This window comes from Electrona antarctica (genome assembly GCF_951216825.1).
Source record: "Electrona antarctica genome assembly, contig: scaffold_25, whole genome shotgun sequence".
In the NCBI taxonomy this organism is placed as follows: Eukaryota; Metazoa; Chordata; class Actinopteri; order Myctophiformes; family Myctophidae; genus Electrona; species Electrona antarctica.
In genome coordinates, this window is record NW_027637034.1 from 767,171 (window position 1) to 789,257 (window position 22,087).

The 22,087-nt window shown below is 40.9% G+C and overlaps 1 protein-coding gene across 1 annotated transcript in view; it reads left to right on the plus strand.

The window, feature by feature from the left end:
• LOC306919376 (uncharacterized protein) overlaps nucleotides 1-21,635 on the plus strand; it is a gene marked incomplete at its 3' end in the record, with an annotated part of 31,596 nt that extends 9,961 nt beyond the window's left edge. Inside the window, exons 2-7 of the mRNA XM_079532166.1 lie at nucleotides 126-266; nucleotides 1,524-1,661; nucleotides 2,110-2,244; nucleotides 17,784-17,885; nucleotides 18,173-18,421; nucleotides 21,631-21,635. Coding sequence (XP_079388292.1) covers nucleotides 126-266; nucleotides 1,524-1,661; nucleotides 2,110-2,244; nucleotides 17,784-17,885; nucleotides 18,173-18,421; nucleotides 21,631-21,635 — 770 coding nt within the window. The remainder of the gene's footprint in view (nucleotides 1-125; nucleotides 267-1,523; nucleotides 1,662-2,109; nucleotides 2,245-17,783; nucleotides 17,886-18,172; nucleotides 18,422-21,630) is intronic.
• Nucleotides 21,636-22,087: the final 452 nt, after the last annotated feature.

Here is a 22,087-nt window from a genome sequence, read left to right on the forward strand (position 1 = left end):
AATCATTCTGGTTCATAATACAATATAAATCAATTTAGTGTGGTTCAGTTTTCTACAGGAGTGTTATGCTGTTTATAACACATGAACAACCTTATTATTAAAGTTGTTACTAATGTCACCTCCAGACCAGTGTGTGGAGTCCAGTCTGCAGGTGAAGATCAGTTCTCCAGCCACGACTGTTTCTATTAAACAGGAACCTGAAGACCACCTTAAACGGGAACCGGAAGGCCACCTTAAACGGGAACCTGAAGACCACCTGGATCTCGGTAAGTTTAAATCACTTTATTTGTTTTATTTGTTAAAGTGGGTCGATACTGAGAGTGTAAAAATGAACCAATATTAATCGGCAGTAAAAGTATTAATGGGTTCACATAAGGCTTTGCAGTTCATTCTACTTCAGTACCAGTAAGACGCCTGAGGGCGAGAAGCGACCTCAGGTTGCGTGCACGCATCCGCCTGGGTGACAGCAGACTGCTGGGCAAGCGCTGACACTTTGGCATGGGGGGTAAGATCTTAATTGTCAGGGCCTGTTAAGATCTCTAGTCTCCACCGGCTGCCAGGCGCAGCTGCACTAATAACTTTGGGGCAGGCCCGTCTAGTTTAAATGGACAGGTATCAGTCAAAAGGGAGACATCGAAGAGGAAGGATGGATGGCATGTCAGAACAGGTCAGCTCCATATATGGAGAGGTTTGGGGTTGAGGTTTGAGGTCAGAGTTGCTGACCAATATTGATGACATCAGGGATCTCCATATATGGGCTTAATATTGATGACACCAGGGATCTTCATCCCTGATGATGTCACGTGATGTCACACGTTCTCTCACCCCGACCACCAAATATGGTGCCGACACACCAACTGACGGGAAATGTGCGTTTCCATAGTTAACAACTAACCTGCTGGAGAAGACCTAACATTCAACTCGTCTCACATCTTCTTTGAGAACGCTATAATGCAAACAAACGGCCACACTATTTACAGCATTGGTTCCCAACGTTTTTATACTGAACTACCACCTCAGAAAATCTTTGGCACTCCAAGTATTTTAACTGATGTTAAAATACAGGAGCGTAGACCTGCCCTTTTTGTTCCATTCCTAAGCCAATAATGCTGCTGCTCTGACAAAACTATGTTTAATCACTAGTCAGCACAACTGATGATATTTTGTAATGTGATTAATCCGTTCTCAAATCTTCTATTAACGGCTAGGTGTGCTGTCATGCTCATTTCAACCAGAAGAACTACCTGTAGTAATGTCAATATTTCATTCCACTTTTGTCTTTTTTCTCCTTTTTTGGGCGACTCCTCTGTGTACCACCAGAGGGAGGCTCAAGTACCACCAGTGGTACTAGTACCAGTGTTTGGGAACCTCTGATTTACAGCACAGAGCGCAGTCAGCGCACCATCAAAGTTGAATTTTGGAAAATGTGGCCAAAAAGTAATCTGTTGATACTTTTTCCAGCCACTACTCTGCATTGAGGTACAAGATTCAAACCTTGATAGTCTCTTTGTATTTTTTCATAGACTTTCTGCATGTTCCTGTGTGTAAAGAGGAGGTTCCACCTGAAGAGGAGAGGAGCTCCAGTCTGGTCCAGGAGGAACCACATCCTCCACAGATTAATGATGAACAAGAGGAGCTACTTCAAAGACCAGAAGAGGCTGGTGGGTCAATGACTGTTGACATTTTTCGAATAGGTATTAAAAAATACTGCTTTAAGAAATACTTACTAGCTCTACTCATTTTGAGTAGGGCTGTCAAACGAATAAACATTTTAATCAGATGCATCTCAGTTTAAAAATGTATTAATCATGATTAATCAGCATTCAAACTATGTCCAAGATTATGCCATGTTTTACAAGCTCACGATGCCACATGTTTTGAGCATCTTGTAGATTGGCTATTTGTGTTACTTTTTGACTTTTCTTTCCCTTTTACAAATTCAATATACAATGTATGTTCACCTGATGTTCAAATCAGGATGGGGACAATTATTTTAGCACTCGAACAACTAGTGACTGCTCCTTTATACTGAACAAGACAATAGACTTGGTAAAGTTTGATTTGAATATGTAGTATAATGAAAGGTCTTTCTACTGGTGATTTCCACAGAGCACCACAGGGAGATGTCTAGAGAGATGGCCTCCAAAAGACATTCAACGTTGTCAGAGGAGCAGCCAGAGATGGACCAGAGACATGGACTGTTTGATGCATGGATGCAACCTGTAGTAAAATTGTACAAGATAGGTATGTAGTGTTTTATTTACTGTGGTTTAAACCTGTAGTAAAGTTGAATACAATTTACAATTTAGGCATTTAGCAGATGCTCTTAATCCAGAGTGATTTACAGTAAGCAAGAACAAAACATGGTAATGCATCAAATATTTACCTTTAGCAAAGCCATCTCCCACTTAGACACTCCCACTTCGACACTTTCCAGCCAGGCTCATTCATTCTAATCATATCATCATGGATTTTACACATTAAATACTGGTTCATTTTTGGAACAAGACCTTCAAAATCTCTTCCAAATCCGTCAACAAGGCCTGCCATATGCACTGAAAATATGTGTGCGACATTTATTTTTTAAAACAATGTTTCATCATATAGGGGAAACTATTGGTGGAGAGCTTTGTCTAACAAAGTTAGCTTTGTCTAACTTTTGCTTAAAGTTTCTTTAAGCAAAAGTAAACAGTTTAACAATATAATTTTTTTGTATAACTAGCGTAAATTAAATAAATCAAACTATCTCACAACTTCAGACAACTAGTCTGGTAGATATACATACTGCAGCCTAGTTTTTTACCCCTTCATGAACAAAAGTACAGTTAAACAAAATTAGGTGCATTTATAGTACAGTACTGAAAAGTTAAGATCCAACTTTAGCTTCTAGACATTCATCTATACATCCACACACACCCTTGGTAAGCATTCCTTCACCTATCCAGCCAACCCAGTGATCTAACCATCCTACTCATTAAACCAGTGATTGTACCTAAGAAGCAGAAGCTTTTCAAACTTCTGGTCAGAAAGCCTGTTCCTCTTTGGACTGAAGACCAGCTTTCCCAGGCTAAACAGTCGCTCTACGGGAGCACTGGACGGAGTGGCTGCATTGTATTTGAGTGAAATGTGCTTTATCAGTGGAAAGCTATTCAGAGTGTCCATCCCTTGTGCCCCTGATTTGAAATAATCCGCGATTTGGCATTCAGCAGTAGAAGTGGTGGTGTCCTCCTCCTCCTCAAAGTCAAATAACTCATCCTCTTTGGCTGAGTCAATGCTGAGGTTGTGTGTGCTGGTACCTGGTTAGTCCCCACAGGAATCCACGGCGAAAAAGTCTTGATTCCGCGGAGTACATTCCTGATTCTGCGGAGAGAAATTATTGATTCCGCGGCATTCTGCGGCTTAAAAAGTCATATTCTGCGGGCATTAAAAAAACAACCTAAAATGACCAGTTATGAAGGAAGCCTATTTTTTTAAGTAATAATGAAGTCAAAATGATCTTAGAAAATGAATTGCAATACCAAAACACTGTGAAACATTGCATTTATAAAATAATCAACATTTTCTTTGTCCCTCTTGGGCAGATTTATTATTTGCAGCAATTTCAGTGCATATACAAGTGCTTTCTCTCTCATTCCCTGAACACTGGGAAAACCAGAAAGATAATGATGTGCCTACTGTGTAGCACAGAACAGGACACAGTAAATTGCATTACTGCATGTAAACAATTAACATGCAGTTACAGCAATTAAATGCTGACAAGTGCAAAACATGGGTGAAGGCTTAGGAACAGAAGTGCCTGTGTAACATTACATCCAACGGACTGTCTCCCATATAAAATACTGGTTTCAATAAAGTTTTGGAAACATTACTGCATACAGCAGATATAAAATGTAAACATTCAGTTACAGCAAAATTCAGACATAAAGTGTGTCATCAGTCAAAACTATATACATTTCATTCAGTTTATTTTCTCTCTTTTTTTTTTAGGAACAGGACAAGTGCCTGGAGCTGATAGGCAGGCAGGCCTGTGTACGATTACATCCAACTGACTGTCTCTCATATAACATACTGGTTTCAATAACTAAGTTTGAGAAAAATACAGCAGATAATTCAAAATTCTGAAGAAAAATGTGCAATCAGTCAAAACTAAATACATTTCACAGTTTCTTTTTTTTAACACGACAAAACAAACAGATGTTTCAATAATACAGTTGAAACAATCTGGTTTCAACAGTACCCATCCCTCAGAGTGAGCCAGATGCCATTACAGCATTTCATCATCATCATCATGCTCACTATCTGACTCAGGAGCACACTGCACTTTGAAATTAAAGTACAGGAACACCAGGGCCTTGATGTTGTGCTCAGACAGTGAGCGTCTCCTGGATGATAGCACCAGTTTGTAGATGCTATTTGACCTTTCCACATCTGCAGAGTTAGTGACACAGTCCTTGTACCGCTTTGCCAATCTGGACAGCTGTGGTAGTGGCTCTTGCATGCTGTCCCAGAACAGATCTGTGTCTACTTTTCCAGAGACTGAGGCCTTGACTGCAGCTGGGCCAAACTTTGTGAAGTAGAGGTTGATTTCTTTCTTAGGTACATCTTGGAAACCAGGGATGCTACTCAGATCCTCAACCTCGCTGAACAAGATGACACATCTGGGATTGAAAACCCTGCAGTCTCTCAAGAACTTCATGGCCGGCTGGGCACCATCCATGTACTTGGACAACTTCTCTTCTGCAAGTTGGTAGGCCTCTTCAAATATGGCCAGGGTCTCCTTCTTCTTGGCACGTGGGACATCTGGACCGAAGAAGTGATCACATGATTCCACCTTTAGCTCCTTGTTGGCTGCAAATGTGACCTGCAGATCTTCCAATATGTCAGACACCTGCATTGTGACAGGCCTGTTGCTTTCAAACAGGTTGCAAAGGTGGAGAAGCACCTGGGACTTTTCAGCAATTATGTTGAGGTGTATCTGCAGTGTCATAGAGATGTCATCGTCTTGTGTAATGGCATACAGATGCTCCAGTGAGTTGGGGGCAGTCTGCCTGCAGACCTCCATCTCCTCTTGGAAGAAGGACTTGTACAAGGCGTAGTTTTCAGCATGGTAAACTGCTGCCCTGTACCATGAGTTCCATCGTGTGCCACAAGGATTTGGAGCCATTTTTGCTGTTGTGTCTGAGGTTTTGAGAAAGCTCAGGTATCTCCTCTTCCTTGCACCTGCCATGAAAAACACCTGTGAGAAATACCTCATGAAGGTGTTCACCTCTCCAAAAGGCTTCCTGAAAGCTTCCCCAATAAGATTCATGATATGCGCCAGGCATGTCACGTGGATTGAATTTGGAAAGAGGGCTTTGAGGGCAGTTTTGTAGGCCTTCAGCATATATGCAGCATTGTCAGTGTCAAAAGAAATGACATCCTCCTGATTTACTCCAAACTCATTTAGAGCACTGACTGCTGCATTGGCCACAGTAGAATGGTTGCATTTGTCGAGGAAAACTGTGTCAACCAGGTAGCTGCGGATTTTCCCCGACTCATCTTTGACGAGAGGAGACACCGTGATGTTGAGAACGCAGCGTCCCTCAGCATCCGGAGTTTCATCAAACATGACTGAGACAGGCTTGTCCTTGATGAGGTCCTTGATTACTTCTTTCTCCAGTCTGTATACCTCTGGCAGGTACCTACAATTTACAAACAATATATATGCATTTAGCAGACGCTCTCAATCGTGACAACAGTAAGCAACACATGCATAACTTAATATATCAAATACACAGAAATAGTTATAAGCATTGCAAGCTGTACCTATCTCGAAGTTGTGTGTGGCCAGGGATGGCTCCCCCATTAACGACTCTGTTGAGCAGGAAACTTCTCATCATTGGATTGTCCGATCTTGATAGTGGTGTGTTAGTCGCTGTACAAGCCCTGATCCATTCAGTGCAAACCTGCCAAAATAGAATGCAAAACACAATACATTGATTAATTGTACATAATTTTGATTGATTGAATACTTAACCCATTTAGACCTGACGACGCATCTGTGTCGCCTTATAGCTTTTAACCACTTTAACCATTATTTTTAAACTTTAGCCGTTGGAAAATAGCAGATCTACAAGCTCATAGCATGGCACGAATTACACACTAAGCACTTGTAGATCTGCTATTTGTAACTCATATTTGCTTCTGGGGGGTCCCTGGAAGAACATATTTTCAGATGGGGGTAGGCAGCCAAATACATATTGTGGGGCTCCTTTACATTAAATGGTTTGAGAACCACTGACATAACATATGTTTTGATTCAGAATCAGAAGACTAGAATATAGGTGTCAGGTTGGGTTAAGAGTTTATGTAGTATTATGGCCCTGTGAATTAAATTAATTGACATTTAATGCCATACAATAAAATACAATTAAATATATTAAACTAGACATAATGAACACTCAATGTTTTATTGACATTGTGGTACTTGATTATGTACAGTAAAGTAATTGAATGAACATGATTTATCAAAATCCACTGTAAATATATCTGCCTACCTATTATATACATTGACTAATTAATGTTAAATCAGAGACTAACAATAAAATACTTTCTCTCACTTGCGAGTGTGAGAGCGCGCACACACACACACACACACACACACACACACACACACACACACACACACACACACACGTCAAGAAGAAATATAGCCTACCTTTTCTCTCTCCAACGCAGCCCCGGTTTTGCTGGCGATTGTAGTGGTGATGGTTTTTTGTCGTTTTAAAGCAACGTCTGCGACAGTCTCTTTTTTTCGCTTTAAATGGGTGTCACTTTTCAAGTGGTCTGTGATAGTAGAGTTTCTTCTGTGGTCGAGTACCTTGTTGCAGGTAGTGCAAAACAGCTTCCCTCCATCCTCATGGAAATCTTTATAACTTTTTGCTCTTTCGGCAGCGGTAATGTTTCCTAACTTACTAGTTTTTTTTTGTGAGACAGGCTCCTCTTATGTGATTCCCATCTATCTGACAGCGGCATCTAGCGGCCGGGATGAAAACTACATGGAAAATGTAATATTCTGCAGGTCGCCCTGTATTCCGCGGCCTGCTTTTATTTCTGCGGACTGCTTTGATTTCTGCGGTAAATTCCGCGATCGCGGAATCGCGGATTCCTGTGGGGACTACCTGGTAGTGGGACTTCATGTTGGACTTTCCGGCACTCTGCCACCAGACTTGCCTTGGCCTTGTCCTTCCTGTCCTGTGTCCGCAGCCAGCGTAGTTTAAACCTGGGTAGGGTCACAGCAGCCAAGATGGCACTCTCGCTTTCCAGCACCACCGCAAATCTGGTTTTGATTGCCTGAAATGAACCATGATGCAAGTGACATTATTATACTGACTCACTCTCTCACACACTGTTCTCCAGTGTGGGTAGGAGTGTGCCATGGAAACAGTTATCTTTGCCCTGGAGAATGTCTAAGGCTTTTGTCAGTGGCTTCATGACCGCACAATACTCCCTGAGGATCAGATGCTCCCGTTCTGTGATTGCTTTCACCCCGAACTTGGAGGAGAGGGTGTTCAGCTCAGTCATAGGGATCTCGCAGATTCGAGCTACGGCATCATATAATGAGTTCCATCTGGTGGTGGAAGGAACAAGCAGCTTCTTTGCTATGACATTCTCAACAGTCTCTGCAGCCACTGTGGAACGGCTAGCCTTGTTCCACAACCCTGTGCATTTTGCTGTTGCACTTATGTAGGTAGCTTTCACTTCTGGTTTTGACTGTAGCCACTTTTCAACATCAGAACATGAAATCAGGTTTAACGTGTGCGATGCACATCTATGATGCGGTGGCAAGGTGATCACAACATCATCATCAGCATCACCACTGTTTAAGACATCAGTAACATTCATAAAAGTCACCTCATCTTCATCATCGCCAGAGTCATCCTATTCCTCAACAACTGGCTGGTAGACTTTAAAGGCTTTAACAAAATTAGAACCATTGTCCGTGACGGTAGCTGTTATTTTGTGGGAAATACCAAATGAGGAATGAATATTGTCTAGATCGGTTGCAATGCTGTCATGGGTATGACGGCCCTTGAACCGTCTGCATGCTAGGGCTGCTTTCCTTCGTTCCAGACTGTGTGGATGTATCCAGTGCGCAGTTACGCCAAGATAACTTTTATTATGTGCAGTCCAAATGTCTGCAGTAGTAGACACAAAGTCCAACTCGTCAAAACTTTGTTTGAGCTCTGCGTTCATTTTGACATACTCTGCGTCTTAAGTATTTTGAGAACGTCTTTCTGTCTGGCGTACTGGCCCCCCCTCTCGTAGGTATTTTAGCTATGATGGCTCTGAAGGAGTCGGACTCAACTGTTGATATCGTTCTCAATTACATACCTGCCTATCATACCGTTTAGTTCAGTCTGTGTGTCTTTGTGGATGAGTCAAATCCAGCTTTTGCTGCTTGGACGGCGTGGCACCCTGTCCATCTGTGGCGGCGTCATCATCACCGGTGTTAGTGTTGGCCACTAGTTTAGTGGAAGCATGTGTCAAGGAGAGATGCTTTTGCAAATTGGAGTTGCTTTGGACAGACGTGGACAAACGCTTACCCCCGGCACACAATGTGCACTTCACGTAAACATTCTTTCCTTTCAATAAAGGTGAAGTAGTGCTTGTACCGCCAATTTGTGAAAGCCATCTTGTCGGATTGTTCGTCGTGACTCGCCATCTCTTCTCTACTGTCTGGTTGTTGTTAAAGTTAAACCCTATGGATGTGATCAATGTGGAAAACACTTCTCTCTAATGTCCAGCCTTAAAAAACACCAGAGAATTCATTGATTGATTGATTGATTGAAGAATTTATTAACAGTTTGCAGAATTACAGTACATTTCAAGCACAAACTCAATACAAATGCTGTTAACTGTGAGTGGACGACCCAATTAAGCATTACACTTGTTTCCAACAGGGTCCACCATGTTCAAATCATCAAAACATTTAGAGACGTACAAATAGACACTTCTATAGACAGAACAGGAATTCATCAAAAAAGAATTCATCAAAAAGGAGGTAAAAAGGGAAAAGAAATATATACAGTGAGGGGAAAAAAGGGGGGGGCGGGGGGGGGGGGGATTCAGATTTTACGGGGGCCAGTTTCGAATTGCAGCCATCCGTAGGTGCCCTTTGAGAGCGGTTTTGAAGGAGTCAAGGGATTCGCATGTCTTAATGACAGTTGGTAGGGCGTTCCACATTTTGGTGGCATAGGAGCGAAAAGAATTTAGTCCCTTGTTTGTGCCGAATCTGGGTTGTACGTGGTTCGTTGCACTCCCTCTGGTGTTGTGGGTGTGGACTTCGTTAACATTAAGGAAGTATCTAGACAGGTACATGGGTATCTTGGTGGTGTATCGAATCTTGTGGACCAGACCCATTGCAAGATGCTGTACTCTGTCGTCGACCCTAAGCCATTCCAGCCTGTCGAAGTGGGCAGGGGTGAGGTGGGTTCGGGGGGCTAGATCAAGTAGGAGCCTGACCAGTTTGTTTTGGGAAGTCTGGAGCCTGGTTTTAAGGGCCTTTGAGGTGCTGTGGTACCAGGAGGTGCATGCATAGTCAAAGAAACCCTGTACAAGGGCTCCTGTTAAGGTCTTCAAGGTGTTTTTGTTGACCAGTGAGGAGATCCTGTAGAGGAATCTTGTTCTATGGTTGACTTTTTTGATTACGTTGGTGGCCATTTTATCACCGGAAAGATTAGCCTCCAGGATGGAACCTAGGTAGGTAATTTCATCTTTACGTGTGATAACATTGTCACCCACTCTAACCAAGAAGCCATTTGCCTTGCTGAGATTACTAATAGAGCCAAAGAGAATGGATTCAGTTTTTCCCAGGTGTAAAGATAGTTTGTTATCAGCGAGCCAGGTGCAGATTCTACCGAGTTCAGAGCTGAGGGCATTTTCAACCTGCAGTTTGTCCCTGTCCGAGACCAGCAGTGCTGAGTCATCTGCGAACAGGAACAAGTTGCAGTCACAGGCTGAAGTCATGTCGTTTACATATATTAGGAACAGTAGAGGCCCTAGTATGCTTCCTTGTGGAACGCCACAGCTCACTGGGAGGGGGGGGGACAGTGTTCCGTTCACTTCCACCATCTGTTCTCTCCCCTCCAGGTAGGATTGCATCCAGCTCACTGATGTGCTATCGAAACCAATTGCTTTTAGCTTGTTAACCAGTATGGAGTGGTTCACGGTGTCAAAAGCCTTTTGGAGGTCCAGCATGACCATGCCGCAGTATTTGCCAGCGTCCACCTCTTGTTTGATGTGGTCGCTCAAATAGAGGAGGCATGTGTCAGTGGAGTGGGATGTTCTGAAGCCAGATTGGAACTCGTACAATAATTTATTAGTGGCAAGATACTTTTCAACCTGTTCATAGACTATTTTTTCCATCACTTTCGAGATGGAACTAAGAATAGAAATAGGGCGGTAGTTGCCGGGGTCTAATTTACTCCCTTTCTTGTGCAAGGGGGTTACTTTGGCCAGTTTGAAATCTTGGGGGACCTGTCCCTGTTTGATGGAGAGGTTTACTATGTGGGTGATGATTGGAGCTATAGAGATGGCTGAGTCTCTGAGAAATTTGGAGGGAATGTTGTCATGGCCTGTGGCCTTGTGGGGTTGGAGGGCACTCAGTTTATTTATTACCTCATCAGTTGTTACCATAACTAGTTTAAAATCGTCTTTACAAACACCTAGGTTTTTGTAGAAGGTTGTAATGTGCTCTACACCAAAGAGCCCAGAGTGGGAGGGCAGTTTGTTAACCAGAGTTGTTGATATGTTTGTAAAGAAGATATTCAAGTAGTTGGCCACATCAAGGTTGTCAGTGATGAGAGTGTTGTCAGATTTGATGTTTATGTTCGAAAATCTGGTTTTTAGTTTCTGACCATAGCTTAGTTGATTGTTTAGTAGCTTCCAGAGCTCATGAGGATTGTTTTTGTTTTCCTCAGCTTTATCATTAATGAAGTTACTTTTAGCTGATTTGGTCATGGCAGTTACACTGTTTCGTAGTTTGATTCGTTGTGTATTTAGGTTGTTCAAACGAGCTTGGCGAACACTGTCGAAGCGCTTGGCTAGCTTTGACTTGCATTTTAGAACTTCAGAGCATTTTTTGTCTCTGGCTTTCATTGCAGCCAGTATGTCCGAATTCATCCATGGTTCCGAGCGGGTTTTGCCCCTGGTGGTTCTCAAAGGAGCCATGTTGTTCAGTACTGATGTAAATTTGGTTTTGAAGCCAAGCCAAGCTTCTTCGACATGTGTGCTTTTAAGCTCATCGGACCAATCCAGACTCTCCAATACTTGGTTAAAGACCTCACTAGAGTAGGTTTTGAGGTCCCTTGATATGACTGTTTTGTGGCAGCCGGTCTTAAGTTTTTGTATTTTGCGGGTACAGAATATCATAAAATGATCACTAAGCCCACATACAATAACCCCTTTCTTGGAGATTCTGGATTTGTCCGAGGACAGAATGAGATCAATGACAGTTTGAGTAGAATCACACACTCTAGTGGGTTGGGTAATTAGCTGACTGACACTATGTAGATCACAGAACTTACTGAATGACTTAAACACAGGTGCTTCCTTTCGTTGCATGTCTGTATTGTAGTCGCCAATCAGGATTTTCTCTACACATTCCTCCTCAGCTAAGCACCCCTCAAGTATATCATAGAACCCATGTTGGTCAGGCGGTCTGTAGACGGTGCCCACTAATACTGATTTAGCTTTTTTGAAAATTAATTCAACCCACACAGTTTCAATTTCATCATGCTGTAAGTCAGTACGAGTAACATATTCAGTGTCTTTGTGAATATACATACACACGCCACCACCATGCCTGTTTCTGTCGTTTCTGATCAAAGAATAGTTCTCTATTTCAACTTCTGGGTCTTTGGTTGACTCATCAAGTTTGGTTTCAGAGAAGCTAATGATGTTCGCCTTACCGCATTGAAACATATGCCTGATTTCAGCCATTTTGGGTCCAAGGCTGTTGACATTCAGGTGAAAGATATGAAGTCCGTTGGCTCTGACTATGGTGCTTATCTCCTCCATGGCGAAATAGGGGAGCGGAGGGCCATTGTTGATGTCTGTAGAAGCCGCGGGGTGCCGTGGGGGGAGGGTGGGGGGTGCGTGGGGGTCGTCGTGGGGTGGCGGGAGTGGGGGATGGGGTCCCTCGTCCAGGTTTGTTGAGGGCGCTGGTGGGGCCGATTGAGCCATGGTGTCGACCGGAGAAACAGCAGAAATAGCAGGTAAAGTATCACGGTGTCCGTCTCCAGCCGCTTTGTCCCCCTTGGTTGGATGTGGAGACTCTTCACGCCTGTAGATGGTGGTGTTGTCCGTGTCTTTTGCCTCGACTGCCGCCGATGTAGGATCATTCCGCCTGCTGTTGTCTGGGACGCGCTCGGCTCTTGCGAATGTAGTATTCACAGCCGGGACATCAGCGTGTATATCCAGCATGGGTGTGCAGGTTGGCTGAGGAAGGATGCTAGCGGTGTTGTTGTTGTTGTTGGTCGTCGCCTGGCTGGTCGGCATTGGTGTTGTTGAGTCGATGGGGATTCCTTTGTTCTCTCCGGTTTCTTGTTCACTCCGGAGCAGCCTTGCCATTTGTCGTGTGTTCACGGGACCAGGGTTAATCTCGATGTCGCCAGACAGTAACAAAATAATGAGAAAGAAAGATCTCTTCCCTTTGTTAATCTGGAGTTTGTCTCTTTGGGCTAGAAGGGATTGAATAGCTGCTAAGCCGTATCCAGGCCGTTTTCCATTGATCCCGTTGACTTCTTCACTGACCAGGTAAAAGTCGCTGTGAGAATCCGGTTGAAAATCCTCTATTACGGTTTTGTTTTTCTCCATTTCACCTCGATGTAATCCCCTTGGTATATTAAGATAGGAATCCGTACACCATAGGAGGAGGAAGAGAAAATGTGGAAAAATCCGTGACTTTGAGTCAGACGCGCAGGAGCTAGAAAAAACACGTCTTGCCATGGTGAGAGCTACACTGAGACGACACTGGAGAGAAACCCTATGCATGTGATCAGTGTGGACAGGACTTAAAACACACCAGAAAATTCACACTGGAGAAAAACCCTATGGATGTGATCAATGTGGAAAACACTTCTCTCTAATGTCCAGCCTTAAAAAACACCAGAGAATTCATACTGGAGAGAAACCCTATGGATGTGATCATTGTGGACAACACTTCTCTCGAATGTCCAGCCTTAAAATACACCATAGAATCCACACTGGAGAGAAACCCTAGCTATGGATGTGATCAGTGTGGACAATACTTATCTGAAATGTACAATCTTAAAAGACACCATAGAATCCACACTGGAGAGAAACCATATGGATGTGATCAGTGTGGACAACACTTCACTCAATTGGCCCACCTTAAAACACACCAGAGAATTCACACTGGAGAGAAACCCTAGTGTTTACATTTTGACAAGAGCTTAGCACATCCACGTAAAGTGTTGTATGATGATCTTTTTTCAATTTTTTAATTACACGTAAACTTGTATATCCTACTGTTTAAATTACCTGTTCTTTTTTGGGGTATTTCTTATTCACTGGGTCTTTCAGAGAAATTGTTAAAACCGAAAAGTATAGTGGTGACTTTGTGTTGGAGTCTGTTAGAGCCTCTTTTTTCACCCATTGCATCAATCTATCTAGGCTTACCATACGTCCTCTTTTGGGGGGCTGTCCGGGGGGGGTTTATAAATTCCTTCAAATGTCCGGGGTTTTACACGCATCTACACTCACAGACCATTCAGACCAAAGTGTATTACAATGCACGTTCAATGGTTCGTAGTGGAAAAACACTGTGGGAGGCGGACTTTCAGCCCGAACCCCTGAATGTGTATTATTCATAACTGCATGCGCGCTGACAGCACTGGTCCCGATAGCAGATCAGAGAAAGGCTCGCTGCTGCTCCGCTGTTGCAGCGCTGCATAGACTGTTGTCTCTTGCTCTCCGTGAGGAAAGCTTGAATTGCAAAAGAACTATCTCATCATTGACATGCAGAAAAAGTATGCTACTGTTTTCTTACCTTTGTGACTGACCAATGAGAAGCAGATTGTATTGTCTGCAAAGGAACTATGTGTCTGTCACAAATAAAAGTTTTCCTGCAAGCCCATGTCAACAACACAGACAAGGCAGCTGTGCGCGAGGTGAGTCCTTCTGCAAATTAAATTGACCCAATATTATTTTGTACAACCAAGCAACGCATAAGATAATATGATGGTTTGGAGAATAGGCTGGTCTCTCTTTTTATAAGAGAAGCCATTGCATACAGGTTCTCAAACCTTTTAATTTCAAGGACCCCCATAACTGAGAGTAAAACTCCATTGTACAGCATCAGAGTTAAAAGTTATTAAACTAATTAAAGGGTCCATTTGGTTCCATTTGTACTAGTTAAACTCTCAGAGTTACATACCTGTAAGGGTCCATTTGGTTCCATTTGTACACTCTCAGAGTTACATACCTGTAAGGGTCCATTTGGTTCCATTTGTACACTCTCAGAGTTACAGACATGTAAGGGTCCATTTGGTTCCATTTGTACACTATCAGAGTTACAGACCTGTAAGGGTCCATTTGGGTCCATGTGTTACACTCTCAGAGTTAGACCTATAATGGGTCCATTTGGAACCCCTTCAAGGAACCATGAGGGTCCCTGGATCACACCTTTGAGAGCCACTGTAATATAGAGCATATTTGATTACATTTAGGAGCATACCATTTGTTTTTGTTATAGATTATTTTGACATGTTATAGATTATTTTAACCCTAACCAAAACAGGACCGCGCACGCACGACACATGCACACGCACGATGCGCACGTGCACATGCACGCGCACATGCACACGCGCATGTGTCCTCTTTTTGGTCATTCAGAATATGGTAACCCTAAATCTATCTACATTATTGAATGGTTTATTTCGGCTTCATTACATCTGACGCTACATGTTTCATTATTATGATACTGCTGTTATACTGCATACTGAACATGTCACACCAACATTATGCTGCAGATAGAAATAAAAGTCTCAATATTCAACTTCATTCTCAATCGTATCCTTTGTTTTACTGTCATTTGACCTGCAGAGTTTCTGTAAATCAGATTTAGATTAACTTTGTTCACACTTGTTCAGACACACATTTATTTTTTAGGCCATGCTTGGAAGAAGCAATCCTGTTCAAATTCAGTTTCTACGAGAACATGGGTCCCATTTCATAATGTGCTCCATGTTCTTGTAGAAACTGAACATGAAGGTCTATGATTGGATTCATTGCAAGTTTGCAACAGGATTACACATTAAACATTTGGGCTCATATGGTTTTCATTAAGCTTTATTCTACACTTCCCCATATTCACTTCCCCATAATGTCCAAAAAACACCAGATAATTCACATTCAGAGAGAAATTCATTGCAATGTGTGTGGAGAAGATTTTAGTCATCAAATTATTTAGAATTTCACAAGGTTGCATACACTGGATTTAAACTACTCTCCCTTGTGGGAGAGTAGGCTATTACATCCATTGTTTCAAATGGTGTATTGTTATTTCTTTGTAGCTGTCCTTATAATAATTCCATGGGTTTCAGTTACAGCAACTCCTACTATTATATTTTCTTTTGACTTGCGTATATTTAGTAAAATAAATCAATCCCACACTCTCACACACACACACACACACACACTGAAATGAAATGATTACTATATTTACCCAGGGTATCTGGGCTAAGCTCAAGAACTTGTTTCCAGCCAGGCCCTGCTCATAGAACATTTAATCGTAGTGGTTCAATGCCTTGTTCAAGGGCACTTCAGCGGTGGTAATTTCGAACTGGCGACCTTCCGGTATCAAGACCGCTCCGCAATCCGTTCGGCCACCGCTGCCACACACACACACACACACACACACACACACACACACACACACACACACACACTGTTGTTAAATCAAAACAATTGTCTTGACATTAAATATTTGAGATACACTTGTCTATACAAAGTATGAAAATGTATGTCCATACAGTTAGGTTACTAGCCTACTGTTAAAATGACTACATTGCTATAGACTGTAAAAATGTGCAATTGTGAATTTGGCATGTGAAGATGAAGTTTAATGTCCAATATCAAAAACATGATTTCATTCACATATGGCTAAACTTTTTTTTAATAATTTTAAATGACAATGATATTGCACAGTGAAGAACTTGATCAATAACGTTGGAAATTAACTGCTGGGTTTGCGTTTTTTGGCAAAGAAAAGCACATTGAAACTTGTGTCTATGAACATATCTCTGATGATGGACCATCATCATCTAGGTGTCTTTGGTTGTGAGCCTTTCACATTGAAATGGAGCCTGACTGCAGTTAACTGGAGGAGAGCTGTGAGGAGGGTTTTCCCTCCTCATAGCCTCACAACCTCCCTTTTCACTCCTACTGTTTAGTAAAATAAATCAATCCTACACCCACAGGTTACTAGCCTACTGTTAAAATGACTACATTGCTATAGACTGTAAAAATGTGCAATTGTGAATTTGGCATGTGAAGATGAAATGATGAAGTTTAATCTCCAATATCAAAAACATGATTTCATTCACATTATGGCTAAACATTTTTTATAATTTTAATTTGGCAAAGAAAAGCACATTGAAACTTGTGTCAATGCAATGAACATATCTCTGATGATGGCCCATCATCATCTAGGTGTCTTTGGTAAGAGCCTTTCACATTGAAATGGAGCCTGACTGCAGTTAACTGGAGGAGAGCTGTGAGGAGGGTTTTCACCACTCCAAGACAAAGGGGAGGTGTTACTACTTTCAGGCTGCACTCTTCTTTAAAGTGACCTTTTGAGAATACATTGGAGTAGGATCCTAACTAAGTTACTGCACAGTATCATGCCAGATAATACACCTTATAATCTTATGCATTTGTTCGCTATTTATTTTCACATAAAGTAATTATTTTAATTAGTAACAAGACTGTTTAAATATCATTCCACCTACCCTGTGGTTTGTTCAGTGGTGGAATAAGTACGTTTACTTATTCACACCGTTGTGTGACTCCACAAAAATACCCAAGTTACAAGTAATTCAAGCAAAACATTCAATTTGATTAAATTGCTGATGAGACTTACATTGTAATTTTGTCTTTATTTTAATACATATATTGTATCTATGGTGTGTAGGCTAGGAGTCCAGTTTGTTCATGACAATTCCAGTCAGTAACATGACATATAATTTAGTAGATCATAACAACACCAATGTACCTCTAACACACATGTTAGAGGTACATTATAGGCATTGTTACTATTGCTGCTTTATTGTATGTTTATGTTTAATAAAGGATCCCCATTAGAGACACATGCATAAGCCTCTAGTCTTCCTGGGGTCCTGGATAAAGAAAATACAATACAGATGTACAACTATAAATACAAATTAAATTAAAATAAAAAAACAGAATAATAAAACACAAAATGAATACAAAACAAATTCACATTATAAAATCAAATCTAGCCGTAAACAAATACACAAATCACAGTTTCTCAGTCCTTGGTCTAATCTTAAATGCTTACCATACTTTTTATTGTGTGACCACTTTGGATCCATTGAGTAAGTATATCTGTGGGGAGGAGGGGGGGTGGAGGACAGTATGTTAGACTGTGATTAGTGGAGAGATGGTTCTATTGTTCTCTTAGTCAATCATTCAAAGCAGTTAGTGGCTCTCTGGTATAAGAAGACTTGGTCTGTGTCATTTCTCCACAACTCCTCCAGGATCATTTCTGGTCACATCTGACTGTGGACTTCAGGTGAAGATGAACTCTCTCAAACCCACCAGGGACATTTCTGCTGAACAGGAGGAACCCAAAGACCTTGGTATGTTACTCAACCTCCCTTTTCACTCCTACTGTTTTTATTCCATCAATATTCTCAATAGTAATTGTATTATGATCTTATTATTAGTAGATTTGTTGTAGATCATTTTTTGTGTGTTTTTTACTTAAGGATTAAGTAATCACTTAATCCCTATAGTTTAGTCATGCCATGTTGTTAAGGCCATTTTAAGTTAGGTACACGACAGGGATTTGTTGCACAACGATTACTTTTTTAGTCTACCTATCAATTTATCAACAATCTTTATTTTGTATTTGTTTCGAATCCAGTGTCGCATCATCAGTCTGACTGCCCTGACCTACCAGAGGTGGATGAACAAAGAAGCTTGACAAAGAAAAAACAGCATTGCTGTGATCAGTGTGGAAAACACTTCCCTAACATGTCCAGCCTTAAAACACACCAGAGAATTCACACTGGAGAGAAACCCTATGGATGTGATCAGTGTGGACAACACTTCTCTCGAATGTCTACCCTTAAAATCCACCAGAGAATTCACACTGGAGAAAAACCCTATGGATGTGATCAATGTGGACAAAAGTTCTCTCAATTTATCAACCTTAAAAGACACCAGAAAATTCACACTGGAGAGAAACCCTATGGATGTGATCAGTGTGGACAACACTTCTCTGAAATGTCCAGCCTTAAAAGCCACCAGAGAATTCATACTGGAGAGAAACCCTATGTATGTGATCAGTGTGGACAGCACTTCTCTCAAATGTCCAGCCTTAAAACACACCAGAAAATTCACACTGGTGAGAAACCCTATGGATGTGATCAGTGTGGACAACACTTCTCTGAAATGTCCAGCCTTAAAAGACACCAGATAATTCACACTGGAGAGAAACCCTATGGATGTGATCAGTGTGGACAACACTTCTCTGAAATGTCCAGCCTTAAAAGACACCAGAGAATTCACACTGGAGAGAAACCCTATGGATGTGATCAGTGTGGACAACACTTCTCTGAAATGTCCAGCCTTAAAACACACCAGAGAATTCATACTGGAGAGAAACCCTATGGATGTGATTATTGTGGACAACACTTTTCTCGAATGTCCAACCTTAAAATACACCATAGAATCCACACTGGAGAAAAACCCTATGGATGTGATCAGTGTGGACAACACTTCTCTGAAATGTCCAAACTTAAAATACACCATAGAATCCACACTGGAGAGAACCCCTATGGATGTGATCAGTGTGGACAACACTTCACTCAATTGGCCTACCTTAAAAGACACCATATAATCCACACTGGAGAGAAACCATATGGATGTGATCAGTGTGGACAACACTTCACTCAATTGGCCAACCTTAAAACACACCAGAGAATTCACACTGGAGAGAAACCCTAGTGTTTACATTATGACAAGAGCTTAGCACATCCACGTAAAGTGATGATCTTTTTTCAATTTTTTAATTACACGTAAACTTGTATATCCTACTGTTTAAATGACCTGTTCTTTTTTGGGGTATTTCTTATTCACTGGGTCTTTCAGAGAAATTGTTAAAACCGAAAAGTATAGTGGTGAGTGGTGACTGTGTTGGAGTCTGTTAGAGCCTCTTTTTTTCACCCATTGCATCAATCTATCTACATTATTTAATTATTTATTTCGGCTTCATTACATCTGACGCTACATGTTTCATTATTATGATACTGCTGTTACATACTGAACATGTCACACCAGCATTATGCTGCAGATAGAAATAAAAGTCTCAATATTCAACTTCATTCTCAATCGTATCCTTTGTTTTACTGTCATTTGACCTGCAGAGTTTCTGTAAATTAGATTTAGATTAACTTCACACTTGTTCAGACACACATTTTATTTTTAGGCCACGCTTGGAAGAAGCAATCCTGTTCAAATTCAGTTTCTACGATCACATGGGTCCCATTTCATAATGTGCTCCATGTTCTTGTAGAAACTGAACATGAAGGTCTATGATTGGATTAATTGCAAGTTTGCAACAGGATTACACATTAAACATTTGGGCTCATATGGTTTTCATTAAGCTTTATTCTACACTTCCCCATATTCACTTCCCCATAATGTCCAAAATATTCACTTCCCCATAATGTCCAAAATACACCAGATAATTCACATTCAGAGAGAAATTCATTGCATTGTGTGTGGAGAAGCTTTTAGTCCATCAAATTATTTAGAATTTCACAAGGTTGCATACACTGGATTTAAACTGTTCCCTTGTGGGAGAGTAGGCTATTACATCCATTGTTTCAAATGGTGTATTGTTATTTCTTTGTAGCTGTCCTTATTAAAATTCCATGGGTTTCAGTTACAGCAACTCCTACTATTATATTTTCTTTTGACTTGCGTATATTTAGTAAAATAAATCAATCCTACACACACACACACACACACACACACACACACACACACACACACACACACACACACTGTTGTTAAATCAAAACAATTGTCTTGACATTAAATATTTGAGATACACTTATCTATACAAAACATGAACAATATATGTCCATACAGTTAGGTTACTAGCCTTGTTAAAATGACTACATTGCTATAGAAAATTGTGAATTTGGCATGTGAAGATGAAAGAATGAAGAAGTTTAATGTCCAATAATCAAAAACATTATTTAATTCACATAGGGCTAAACCTTTTTATAATTTTAAATTACAATTATATTGCACAGTGAAGAACTTGCTCAATAACTTAAATTAACTGCTGACATCTCTGGGTTTGCGGGGTTTTTTTTGCAAAGACAGCACTTGTGTCTATGAACATATCTCTGATGATGGCCCATCATCATCTAGGTGTCTTTGGTTATGAGCCTTTCACATTGAAATGGAGCCTGACTGCAGTTAACTGGAGGAGAGCTGTGAGGAGGGTTTTCACCACTCCAAGACAAAGGGGAGGTGTTACTACTTTCAGTACTCTTCTTTAAAGTGACCTTTTGATCCTAACTAAGTTACTGCACAGTATCATGCCAGATATTACACCATATAATCTTATGCATTTGTTGGATATTTATTTTCACATAAAGTAATTATTTTAATTAGTAACAAGACTGTTTAAATATCATTCCACCTACCCTGTGGTTTGTTCAGTGGTGGAATAAGTAAACGGTGTGACTCCACAAAAACACCCAAGTGATTTGATTAAAACGCTGATGATACTTACATTGTGATTTTGTCTTTATTTTAATGCATATATTGCATCTATGGTGTGTAGGCTAACACACTGTCTTTTTTGCATTTTAAATACAGATGGCCCACTCAGTATAATCTACACACTTTGGGGCAGCGGTGGCCGAACGGTTTGCGGAGCGGTCTTGTCATCGGAAGGTCGCCAGTTCGAATCCCTGGACCGGCACGTTAAAATTACCACCGCTGAAGTGCCCTTGAGCAAGGCATTGAACCCCTACCATGAAATGTTCTATGAGCAGGGTCTGGCTGTAAACAAGCATCTCGAGCTTAGTCCATTCACCCTGGGTAAACAAATAACTTTGCTTTTGCTTTTAACTGTCATTGTCTCCAAGTATCCCCCAATTTACACATTCTTGTATCTAGACCAGTCATTCTATATACTAATTAGTATGGTGGTGACTTTCTGTTGGAGTTTTTACCCCCATTGCATCACTCTATCTACATTATATATCTCTGCTGCATTACATCAGACCCTTGTGAATTAATCATTTAACTGATCTACAATTTCAGAACGCATTGTGAACTGATATGATGTGTTGTCAGCTTAAAGATTGTCTATAACAGAATAATTGTGAACATTTGTGAAAATTGTGGAATAATCTTGAAAAATAAATCCACAGTTAAATCAAACCAATTGTCTTGACATTAAATATTTTAGATACACTTATCTATACAAAACATGAACAATATATGTCCATACAGTTAGGTTACTAGCCTACTGTTAAAATGACTACATTGCTATAGAAAATTAAATTTGGCATGTGAAGATGAAAGAATGAATAAGTTTAATGTCCAATAATCAAAAACATTATTTCATTCACATAGGGCTAAACCTTTGTATAATTTTAAATTACAAGTATATTGCACAGTGAAGAACTTGCTCAATAACTTTGGAAATTAACTGCTGACATCTCTGGGTTTGCGGGGTTCTTTTTGCAAAGAAAGCACTTGTGTCATATCTCTGATGATGGCCCATCATCATCTAGGTGTCTTTGGTTGT